A 12,364-nucleotide genomic window follows, 5' to 3' on the forward strand; every position below is an offset into this window, starting at 1 on the left:
CTTCCACTATGTACAGAATAGACATTCAGTAAATGCTTATTGAACTGAAATGTATGAATGAGGATTTGTAAAAATCTTAAAATCCAGTGAAGATGGTCTGGGTCTAGCATCAGCAAAATGTGATTAGAATGTAATTCTTACTTAGAATGCTTAAATCTGATCAATTTTATTGTATTATTGAGTAGGAAACCTGTGTTAACAGGAAAGGGGTAGTCTGTTTGGACTCTGTACAAGAGAATCCCTCCAACAATAATTTCTCAAAAATGTAAATTATTATCATCATCACCATCATCTCCTCTGGAATCTTATCCTAGTACCACCCTCTCTTAAATTTCCAATCTCTCCTCCTCTACTATTCCTTTTCTGCTTGCCTTATAAATTCACTCAAATCTTTCACATGCTTAAAAATATTTCTTCAAACCTTGTGATCCCTTCTGTTATCTTTCTTCACCTACTTTTCTCCCATCATTTCCTCAGTCTTCTGCAATCTTGTTTCTACTCCTTCCTCTACAATGAAATTGCACTGGCTAAGCAGAGTTACTAGTGACCGCTAAAATGAACATTCAGTTGATACTCTTCCTATCAACTTTTCCATAATGTTGGACACTGCTGCTCCTTCCCGTCTTCCTGTTACCCTCAAATTCCTTGACATCATGCCATCATGATTCTCTACCCCTGGGACTACTCTCACTCAGACACTGTGTCATTACCCCATGTTGTTCTCTTGAATGCTGGTGTTCCCCAAGTTCTGTCTTTCTCAGTTTTACATTCTCACTTACATCAATGGATTTCATCCCTTACTACCCATCATAATCACCTATGACTCTTTCAAAAAAATAAGGATACCTGAGAAAAAGGAACATTTGTGAACTGTAGGTGGGAATGTAAATTGGTATAGCCACTATGGAAAACGATATGGAGGTTCCTCAAAAAATTAAAAACAGGACTACCATATGATCCAGCATTTCTACTTCTGGGTATATATTCAAAGGGAATGAAAAAGCTTCTCAAAGAACTATCTGAACTCCCATGATCATTGAAGCATTATTCACAACAGGCAAGCTATGGAAACAACCTAAGTGTTTGTCAATAGATGAATGGATAAAGCAGATGTGAGATATCTATATTGATATTGATATCGATATAGATAGATAGATTCACAGAATATTATTCAGCCATGAGAAGGAAGGAAATCCTGCCCTTTGTGACAACATGGAAGAACCTGAAAGCATTATGCTAAGTGAAAGAAGACAAATACTGTATGATATCACTTATATGTGGAATCTAAAAGAGCTGAACTCGTAGAAATAGAGGTTAGAACGGTGGTTTCCAGGGGCTGGGGGTGGAGGAACTGGGGAGGTATTGACCAAAGGGTACAAACTTCCAGTTATAAGACAAATAAGTTCTGGGGATCTAATGTATAGCATAGTGATTATAGTTAATACTACGGTATTATATACTTGAAAGCTGCTAAGAGAGTAGATCTTAAATGTTCTCACCACAAAAAAGAAATGGTAATTACGTGATACAATGGTGATGGCCACTGTGCAATATATAAGTGTAACAAATGAACAAGTTGTTCACCTTAAACTTACACAATGTTATAGATAGGTCAATTATATCTCAACAAAGCTGGAGGGAGAAAGCAGGAGTATTTCAGGGAAAATGAACAGACTGAACAAAACAGAGAAGCAGAAAATAGGAAATACAGAGAATGTGGGGAAAAGTAGATAAGAGCCTTCCAAAATAACTCTATGTTTGATCATAACAGAAAGTCAAGCTGAAAAAGCAGTGTGGGATCAGGCAGGAACCGATGTACGTGTGCTAAGTGCCCCCATTGTTAATCCTTGTAGCTCTTGCCTAGATTAGTAGTATGACTGAAAAGTTGCCTTTTCTCAATTTTCACCCTCTTCTAGACTCCACATCACCACTAATTATAAAGTGAACCTAAATCAGACAATTTAACAATTTAATTTCAAAAAAATAAGGATTTTACACTCCTGATTAAATACTCCTGAGAACCAGGGCCGTCTTTTGTGAATACCTAATGTGATGTCAGACATAACTAGAGCTCAATTAATATTTGTTGCCTGATGAATTAATGAATGAATAATGGACCAGATCTCTCTGATTTGAACCAGTAGGAGAAGACTAGTCAAAACTATGGAATATTCTGAAAGGGTACAAAAAGTAGTATAAATTGAGTGGCTTATTTAGAAGAATTACACATGAAATATTTTATGGCACTCTTAACCAGCTTGAGAAGATTTTTTTCTTGTGTTGGTTAAATATCCTCCCTTTTCTTCTCATTTTTAAGTTTTATCCTGTTAATTTAGTTAGTATACTTCCTCCTCCCCTCCCCGTCCTCATAGTAGAATACAGAAGCAAATCTGGCCCAGCTTGGGATGAATCATCATGAGTCATGATTAGTCATTCTAAATTAAAGTATATTTATTTATGAATGTACCAGTGAATGATTGATTTGTCCTTTTGCTGTCGTTAATCTCTAGCCTCTTAATTTTACCTTTCAGGAGTTATTACAGAAAGAAATAAAATTTTCATAGAGGTATTTTACAGTTTTTGTTTATTTGTTTTGATCATCACTAAAGAGTTAATTCTTTTTTTGGAGAATTTTGGGACTTCCCTGGTGGCCCAGTGGTTAGGACTCAGTGCTTTCACTGCCATGGGCCCAGGTTCAATACCTGGTCAGGAAACTAAGATCCTGCAAGCCATGAAGATTGGCCAAAAAAAAAAAAAATTGTATTTTTTATCTTTTTTCCTTTCATGTGTGTTCCATTTAGACCAGGAAATTGACATTTCAGCCCAGAAGACTTAGGCCAGATGTTAGTGCACTGGCTGAAAGATGGATTTCCTGCCCCAATAGGTGACCTCTTAAAGCAAAATGGGCTTTTTCTTAATGGATAGACTGTCCAAATGACCTCATTTCTAGAACAAGGGGCCTTTGTTGTGCCTCTTTGCAATTGGAATCAACATCATCTGGTTTTTGAGAACATTCATTAGATAAAGCGGAGCTAGCACCTAGTTGTTTCATTTATAAGGCATAGGAAAAATTTATGCCTAGACAACCTACTTCTTTCCTCCTTTAAAAACATTTGTGTTCCTTGAGAGGGAAATGGTGCAGAAAATCTGGGGCCTGCTTATCCATATTAATATTTCTCTTCAGTTTCAATCCCCAGTCCAGCCAGCACTCACCACAGGAACAGAGCATGCTACGTGCTTCCTAAAACAGGGAAGTGTTTCACTAAGCTTGACCAAGGCACTATTTAAAGACGTAGCCATGACCCCAATGTCCTGTCACTCAAACTTCTCTATATGTGAGAAGCTCATTGAGACATTCTCATGGTGCCACCACTTTTGATGAGTTCTTCACCAAGTTCATTTATTTCTATCTTCAATTGTATAAGGCGGCTCAGAAAAACTGAGATAACTGAGCCTTTGTGTGTGTGTGCGCACACATGCGCGTGTGCCTCTGTGTGTCACAGGAAATGCAATTTGAAAGAAAGTACCCAGAAGAGGAAAATGGCCTTGAATGACTAAGGGGAGACTGAAAAACTTACTATACATGGAAAAGAAGGGAATTAGATTGCATAAGAAGGAAGATATGTTTCTGAGATTCTAAAAGGATAGAACTTTATAGCTAAAGGGAAAGTTAGATATCTTTTCTCTTTCTCTCTCTCTCCCTGCCTTTCTCCCTCCCTTCCTTCCTTCCTTCCTTTCTTTATTCCTTTAGAAACAAGAATGGGAGTGTCTCTCTTCAATAGCCATCAGGTACATTTTAGGAGTATAAAAATCTTGCTGCTTGTGACCCAAAATATTGGCTCCCCCATGAAAGACACAGAACAGAGTAAAGCAAGGCTGTATACAGAGTTACCATCAGGCTGGGCAGTGCATCTAAGACTCGTGGTTCTTCCTCAAGTAATTTATATAGTAAATATGTGACTCTTTAAAAAAATGAGTAGTGAAAAGGATATCACACTTTCCTTTGCTTTAATGAGTCAACGCATATTTTTTCCAGAATGTTATACTCAGCTCAGTGCCTCCCTCCTTTTTTAATAGTCATGTGCAAATGTCATTAATTATAAATTATTTTTTCTCGTTGTTCAACCAAAGTATTCTGGATAATACTTCAATTCTGGGTAAGATTTGTAATAGTTTTCTATGGTTTCTGGGATTCATTTTGTGAGTGAGAATCTTTTGTTCTATGTATATAACATTGCACTTGGAAGAAGTCGAGCAGGGGCTGGGCTTCCCTGGTGGCGCAGTGGTTGAGAATCTGCCTGCCAACGTAGGGGACACGGGTTCGAGCCCTGGTCTGGGAAGAATCCCACATGCCGCGGAGCAACTGGGCCCGTGAGCCACACCTACTGAGCCTGCGCGTCTGGAGCCTGTGCTCCGCAACAAGAGAGGCCGCGGTAGTGAGAGGCCCGCGCACCGCGATGAAGAGCGGCTCCCGCTCGCCACAACTAGAGAAAGCCCACGCATAGAAACGAAGACCCAACACAGCCAAAAATAAATTAATTAATTAATAAGTAAAAAAAAAAAAAAAAAGCAGAGCAATAGTGTTAACTGGAGCTTTTACATTTAATAGGAAAAAAATATTTTTCACAAGTATGTTTAAGCAATAGAGACAGCCAAGTAGGCATTCTCATTGGGTAAAGTTTATAGACAAGATTGATGAAGCAGTTTGGTTGGTGGATGATACTTCCCAGCTGTGCTTTTTAGACTGTCCTTGCATAATTTGGAAATATTTAACATAACCTTTCGTCTCTTATTAACACATTCCTTTTTTTTTACACTCTCCTAAGCTAAAAGATAAATAGCAGGGAATATGATTCTAAAGACCATTCCCTCTCCATGCTTCCTTTTTTTCTCCTTTTCAGTGTCAGGTAGCCCTCAGAGAATCTCACAGCTCTCCACAGGGGACACTGTTCCTATGTTAATTCAGAAGTTATTTCATGGTGAGTTGAAGTCTTTGGGTCCTTTGCCTTAAACATTGTGAATTCAATGTTGGTACCCCACTCAGAGTCTTTTGCTTCTTGTCTATAATGTGTATTACTGAATAGTTCAGAATCCTTGTATTTCTGAATTACAAATGACTTTAAAAATTACCTAGTCTGACCCAACTGTGCAAGATGAAATATCGGTCACATCGTTTTATGCCTGATGGAATAATTCCCAGGCAGAAACGTGGTGTTTACATAGCATCAGCACAGAGGAAAACCTAACTGGCTAAGCTAGTAACCTGGCTTATCAGAGTGGAAGAAGAGATTTCAGAGAAAAGTATTTATAGCCCTGAATCATCATTTTGTTTATTTACCTTCTCTCCCTAGCCTGTTTGGGCCGTCTTCACTTGGTTTTAATTTTTCCTTAGTTTGCTCTTAGCTCTTTTCTCAGTCTCTCTTACCAAATACTCCATGATGAAAAGGCTTTTAAACAGGTAATGCTTTAGCAGGGGTTTGGCTCACTTTTAAGGCAGTTGTGGAAAAAATGTGTTTGGGATTGTCAAGGGGGAAAATGTTTTGGCATTTCAGTCTTTGCTTGAAGTTAGTCCCCCCCCACTCCGAGGCATTATGGAATGCCCCGCGTTAGAGTGCCAGAGAGGATTGCTGACCCGTAGGCAAAAATTAAATGTGTTTATCTGTTTTCATTGCTCAATTTCAGAATGCAGTATGGTTAAAAAAAAAAAATTGGACTATTTATAATCTTTTGGATTTAATCTCTGCTTTTTCTTTTCACATCTTTATTGGAGTATAATTGCTTTACAGTGTTGTGTTAGTTTCTGCTGTACAACAAAGTGAATCAGCTATACGTGTACATATATCCCCCTATTCCCTCCCTCTTGCGTCTCCCTCCCACCCTCCCTATCCCACCCCTCTAGGTGGTCACAAAGCACCAAGCTGATCTCCCTGTGCTATGCGGCTGCTTCCCACTAGCTATCTATTTTACGTTTGGTAGTGTGTATATGTCCATGCCACTCTCTCACTTCGTCCCGGCTTACCCTTCCCCCACTGTGTCCTCAAGTCTCTTCTCTATTAATCTCTGCTTAATCTCACATTTTTTTCTGTAGAAAATGTGTTGTCTTTAAAAAATAACAAGTGTTTGAATGAAACTGTGTTCCTAAAATATGTACTATTCTTATGGATAATACACTTTATTGCAATAAATACATTTAATATTTTATCATCTGCCCTTAAAAGCCAAATGTCTCTGAACATCTGATTTGGGGATCTCCATTCACATATCTCATGATGGTTTCTTTTACCAGTTAATTTTAAAAAGCAATCTGCTGGTTTAGTTTTGCAACATATTATATTTTACAACTTCACCTTCCCTTGGCAATGTGTTCCTTTTCCTTATTCTGACATTCCCATAGTTTCAAGTGGCTCTCAAATTTGAGCAGATTTCACAACTGCCTGGAGAGCTTGTTAAAATACAGGTCACTGGTCCCATCCTCAGAGTGTCTGACTCTGCAGGCTTGGAGGCTGGGGCCGGAAATTTGCATTTCCAACAAATTAGGTAATGCTAATGCTTCTGTTCTTGAGTCCACACTTTGAGAAGCACTGATCTAGATAAAATATTGTAAAAGATGGAGCTAGTATGGACTAAGGTGGTAGTGGAGACAGAGAGAAGTGGATGAACTTGACACATATTTAGGAAGTAGGATCCACGGGACTTGTCCATGGTTAGATGGGAGTGATGGTGAGGTGTGGGAAGGATTCAAGCATGTCTCTGGGGTTGGTAGCTTGAACCAATGGATGGATGTAACAGAGTACTGAAATGGGAAGTGAGCGGGTGGGAGGGTTGGATCGTAGTGAGAAGTCATAAATTCTATTTAAAGTTTAAATAAAATATTTTTAAAACATCAAACACACTGCCTGACATAGAGTTGATTTTCAATAAATAACATCGATATTACTGTTATTACTACCTTTACTTCCAAACTGAGTAGCCCTTGTGACTCCACCTTGCCAGAGGTAACCTCCCAGCCCTTCCACTCAGCAGCCACATTCCAGGGCTAGGAATTACTCCTTTATGTGATCCAAGAGACAGGTATGAACAGGGAGATTTTATAGATATCACCTCGTGGTGTGAGTGAATAGGGGGAGGGAAAGGGGGGAAAAGTTCTAATTCATAGAGAATTACTGCCTGCATTTTCACACACAACCTCATAGCAACTGTATTAAGTAGATGAATTATCCCACTTTACAGATGAGATAAATAACTTGCCCAATGTCTTATAGAAACCTGAGTGAAAATTCAAACTGGGCTCTGTCCTGAACCCATTATATTTGTGTTACTGCCAAACTCTACCTTTACTGCCAGGCAATAGATTTTTTTACTTTTCTTATGTCAAAATGATGTCCTAAGTAGACTGCAGGCAACACCCTGCAGCTTCTAGACTAGTGGCTTTTAAACTTGTAATCCTGCTACATAGTAAGAAACAATTTTTTACAAAGCAATCTAGTATTTGCATTTATATGTGTATGTGTGTATGTATGTACTTACGTGTTGCATGCATATATGTGCAGCTGTATGACTGACACTAATTTTCCAAGAAGTAGCACTTATTGAGATAGGTGCACTTCCAATATTTACTTTCATTGACTGCATTCTGATAGTTCATTGCAATAAATGTTGATCAGAACCCACAGAATTGATTTCGGTCAACTTTTGGGTCTCTACTAGGTGTCTAGAAAATTCTCTTCTAGATCCCTTTCTGTCCTTGGAATTCACTTACCAACATCATAACAATTCCACAGAGCTGGATGAGGGAGAGCCCTGATGGAAAGAGAAAAGGAGAGAGCAGGATTCCTATGTGTATACTTCCCCTATACATGTCTTTAATGGCACATCTACACTTGCCCACCTTACAGAGCTTTGTGGGAATCAAATAAATTACAACATAGATGAAAGAACTTTTAAAGGTAATCAAGTCATCTGACTTTGATTCTGCTCAATGTAGCTGTGTTCACTTGGAGTGATCATTCAAGTTCTTCAGAGCCCATTTCTTCATCCTAAAAATGAGGGATTTGATCCAGATCACCTTCAAGGCTCTGTCCGGCCCTCATGGGATATAATTCTATTATAAAAAGCTCTTTGTAGGGCTTCCCTGGTGGCGCAGTGGTTGAGAGTCCGCCTGCCGATGTAGGGGATACGGGTTCGTGCCCCGGTCCAGGAAGATCCCACATGCTGCGGAGCGGCTGGGCCCGTGAGCCATGGCCACTAAGCCTGTGCGTCCGGAGCCTATGCTCCGAAACGGGAGAGGCCACAGTGGTGAGAGGCCTGCGTACTGCAAAAAAAAAAAAAAAAAAAAAAAAGAAAGCTCTTTGTAAATAGTACCCTATGGGACTCTGAAATAGTTTGATGATGATTGTGATGTTGCTAATTATTCTTTATATTTTGTTAAAAAGCCCCTGAAGGCATTTTTGGAAGATTGACATTAACCAAAGGAGAAAAGACTCAATTTGGGAGAAGTAATCAGACTCATTTTGAGTAGAAGCATCATGAAGCTGATAAGCAAAAAGTTTCAGCTTCATTTTTCAGGTGGTCAAAAAAATTATTATGTACTACAAGTAGAAAAATGCTCAAAATTTCATATTTATGTACAGACATCAAAGTTGTAGGTACCAACATTCCCCCTCAAATGTATTACTTATTTTCTTATCCATTTATTAGGGAACGCCAGGACAAGGAGCTTAAATATCTAGGGTAGCTTGATTCTCCAAGTACCAAAATGCTGGCTAAGATTTAGTTATACTGATATGTGTGTTTGCATTGTTGCAAAATGGTACCTATCTTTAGATGACTCTGAAATATCATATCTCCTCTGAGGAGGTACACGGCAATTAGTGTGGCCTTGCCTCTTCTAGGATGGGAAAACTGCAGCACAGAAAAGTTAAATGCTTTGCCCTCAGATGATCTGATGAGCCTAGAAGAAAGACTCACGACTGGTGCTGGAGAGTCCTGCCCCGACCATCCTGCTTATTTGGCTTCATGGTCAGTCCCTTGCCAGAAGGTGTTGATTGCAGAAAACTAGCCGCCCCCGTAGAAGCAGCACTGTCCTTTGTATTTTCTTCTTCCTTTTTTTCCCCTTAATATTCTTTTATTTATTTAGATTGCACTGGGTCTTAGTTGTGGTGGCATGCAGACTTCTTAGTTGCAGCATGCATGCAGGATCTAGTTCCCCTACCAGGGATCGAACCCCGGTCCCCTGCATTGGGAGCGCAGAGTCTTACCCACTGGACCACCTGGGAAGTCCCTCCTTTGTATTTTCTTGAGTTGAGTCAGGTACCACATGGCTAATACATTGAAATTCTTAAGTATACATAAAATCAACTCAATGGTTATTTTACCTTTTCCTATCATTTACTTATTTTCATGTCTTTATAGATGTAATAATGATAGTAATAATAATAAAGCCCACCAATGCTTTAATGAATTTATTTGGATTCCCAGCATCTTAGAACACGCACCTGATCTAACTCCAGCATCAGCCCAGGGAAAAGCACCAGGCCTGGTCATACTGACTCTGCACCCAGCACTCCACTTCAACACAATGCCTCCTTACTATCAAGGGGAAACTTGTGCATTCTTTTTCTTTGTCATCGGGGATTATGCGTATAAATTTAATTACCTTTGAAAACTTTTTTTTTTTCAATTTTGAACTTTCCTCTAAGAGCTATTCATCCTTTGGATCCCGTAATTAATGCTTTAGGAGGGGAACTTCAAGGGACATGATCTTGTACCCCTCCTTTCATGTGGGTTCAGAAGGAAAAAACAACAACAGCCAGAGCCCTCTAAAACAAGCAAGGGCTCTCTCCCTGGGGCACCTCACCTGGGTTTTTGTACCACTCAGTCCTTTACTTTAGGGGCGGTTCATTGTAGTTTCCGAGCTGTTTCACAAAGTGATCAATCACCAGATCCGCTGTGACGTGGACTGCCATCTCCCAGGGAGAACTCTGAGTGGTGTTTAAAGAAACAATCACAAAAGGAGAAATGCATCTACAGAACTCTTTCCCTCATAAAATAAATCCGTCATGGATCTTGTCCTTAGAAGAACACACACGGGGCCCCAGGTGTGTTGGCTTAATGGCTACAACCATAACATTTCCTTTTGAAAAAGGCCCTTCCCTATGCCCTTACTGTAAAGGAACCATTAAAACCCAAAGCGCGTTCCCCCTAAATAGCTGCCACCCCTAGCAATGCATGGCATTGTGGGCGCCCAGGAACCAAAATGTCCCCCCTTGTAATAAACACGATACAAACAGTGGCTCGTGCCCAAGCTTTCACACTTGTTTTTCCAAGTCTTGGCTGCCAGACGCAGAGCTGTAATTCCTGAGGTCGCTTGACCTAAGGAGGGGGCGAGGTGTGCGGGGTAATTACACTACTTGGGAACTCCTTCGGCAGGAGCAGCTTAAAGATTAACTTTCTCGAGTTTCTGTGACCAAAGCTGTTCCAGTGAAGAGCGTGATTGGAAACTTGTGCAGGCGGGAGACAGCAGCGCGGCCGCTCTTTCAACAGGCGATTTGTTCTCCTGTCTGTGGCTCATTTCCATGCAAAGAGCCTGACATCAGAGCACCTTTTGTTGCTAAACGCTTTCTTTAGCATCAAGGGGAGAGAGTCATGTGGAGCTGGAAGAGCTCATTTTGAAGAGGGGGGGCCCGGGAAGTACCCTCCAAGTTCCAGAGGCGCCGCGGTCACCCCGCGGGGCCCTGCCCAGACTTGCTGGAAGAAATGAGTCTCGTGCCTAGTTAGTCGGTCCCCGTCACAGGAAGAGACGCCTTTGCAGCGGGTTGCGTTGCTTCTGGGCTGCCAGAATTCCCCGCCGGAAAACTCGGTGGTGCGAACTTTGCCTCCTGCTACCGGGTTGCCGAGCCGCGCCGAGCCGAGCCGGGCTGGGAAAGTTTGTGGACCTGTCAGCCGCGCGGCCCGTCGCCACCGAGAGCCGAGGTGCGGGCGCCTGTCGGGGGCCCCCGCCGGGTCGGAGGCCGGGGCCGCGGGGGATGCGGCGAAGAGGCGCGGCTCGGTGGTGACGCGGCGGGCGGGGACCGGCGCCGGGGACCGGGCGCGCACGGCTGCGGGGCCAGGGCGCCCCGGGGACCCGGCCATGGAGGAGGACGCGGGAGCCGCCGGCGCGGCGCCCGAGCCCGAAGCCGAGCCCGCCCCGGAGCCTGAGGCGGGCGCTGGTCTGTCCGAGGCGTTCTCCCGGCTCTGGACCGACGTGATGGGCATCCTGGTGAGTTACCTGGAGAAGCGGAGACGCGGAGAGGGCGGGTCGCGGGACCCGGCAGCAGGCAGCCCCCAGGCGCCCCGGCGCTCCCTTCGCGCTCGCAGACTCGACAAGCTCACCCGTCGGGGTCGTCCTTCTCCGGCTCTAGCTCTTAGGGGGTTAAATACACACGGTTTAGGATTTCAAACCCTAATTAAAAAGATAACCAGCCACAGATCACATCAAAGATATATTTTTTAAACAATCGGGTATGATATTCCACCGTTTAATCTGGGACACCTGCTGAGAAGTTGGTGTGGAAAAGACAGAGTCCTTCAAAGAATAGATGTAAATAAATACTGTTTGGCTGATGTGCTTTCACAGTCGGATTTGGGAAGAGGCTGATGTTACTGATGTTTATCTCTTCACCATGTGTTGTCTGACCAGGAGAGGAAAACAATTATCTCCTTACTCAGAACCGCAGAAAGTTTACTTTGTTTGCAGTTTTTCAGCTTGTAGAATTACAGGATATTTGTTATGTGTTTGGGACTAAAAACAATAAGACTTATTTTTCTAAATCTGTATTGTCATGCATTTTGAAATGTCCAGTAACTAAACCCGCCCATGGATTTGGCATAATTTCTGAAAAATAGTTTTTAGGCATGGAGGTTGAAGCTTTAACTTGTTCAGGGTTCAGTGCCTTGAGGAATTAGTAGATTTGCTTTGGTGGAGCTGTAGGTAGGCAGGTAGACTGGAATCAGATGGGTGGGGTTCTTACAGTCAGACATCTTACTCCACACATTAAAAAGTCAATTTCAATGGAAAGATTCGAAATTGGGAGTTGTGTAGATCATTGGAAGAGGCTCTAGATTTACTTGGAGTTTTTTTTTTTTTTTTAAATAGGAGGAGGTGTAGTTTATAGAAAGCTCTTCTTTGGTAATGATGAAATCATTTGTAGCACAGTCATTAAGCTTTTGGACTTTGGAGTGAGTTAGCCTGGATTCAAATCCCAGCCCTCCCATTGACTGACTGCATGATCTTGGCCAAGGTACCCAACTCCACTGACTTTCTATTTCATTACCTGAGAAGTGAAGCAAAGATTTGCTTCTTAGGTTTTCTGAGATTTAGCTAAGC

The 12,364-nt window shown here is 41.8% G+C and overlaps 1 protein-coding gene across 2 annotated transcripts in view; it reads left to right on the plus strand.

Moving 5' to 3' along the window:
- The window catches only part of SASH1 (SAM and SH3 domain containing 1), a 264,505-nt gene that overhangs the window by 55,030 nt on the left and 197,111 nt on the right, over positions 1–12,364 (plus strand). Inside the window, exon 1 of one of the 2 annotated variants that reach the window (XM_081251034.1) lies at positions 10,576–11,257. The exons of the other annotated variant lie outside the window; for it this stretch is intronic. Within the exon in view, the coding sequence (XP_081107160.1) occupies positions 11,129–11,257 (129 nt within the window). The 5' untranslated portion in view covers positions 10,576–11,128. Of the gene's footprint in view, positions 1–10,575; positions 11,258–12,364 lie in introns of those variants that run through there. 2 annotated transcript variants of the gene reach the window in all.

The sequence above is a fragment of the Mesoplodon bidens genome (assembly GCF_964165515.1).
Source record: "Mesoplodon bidens genome assembly, chromosome: 12".
Taxonomy (NCBI): Eukaryota; Metazoa; Chordata; class Mammalia; order Artiodactyla; family Ziphiidae; genus Mesoplodon; species Mesoplodon bidens.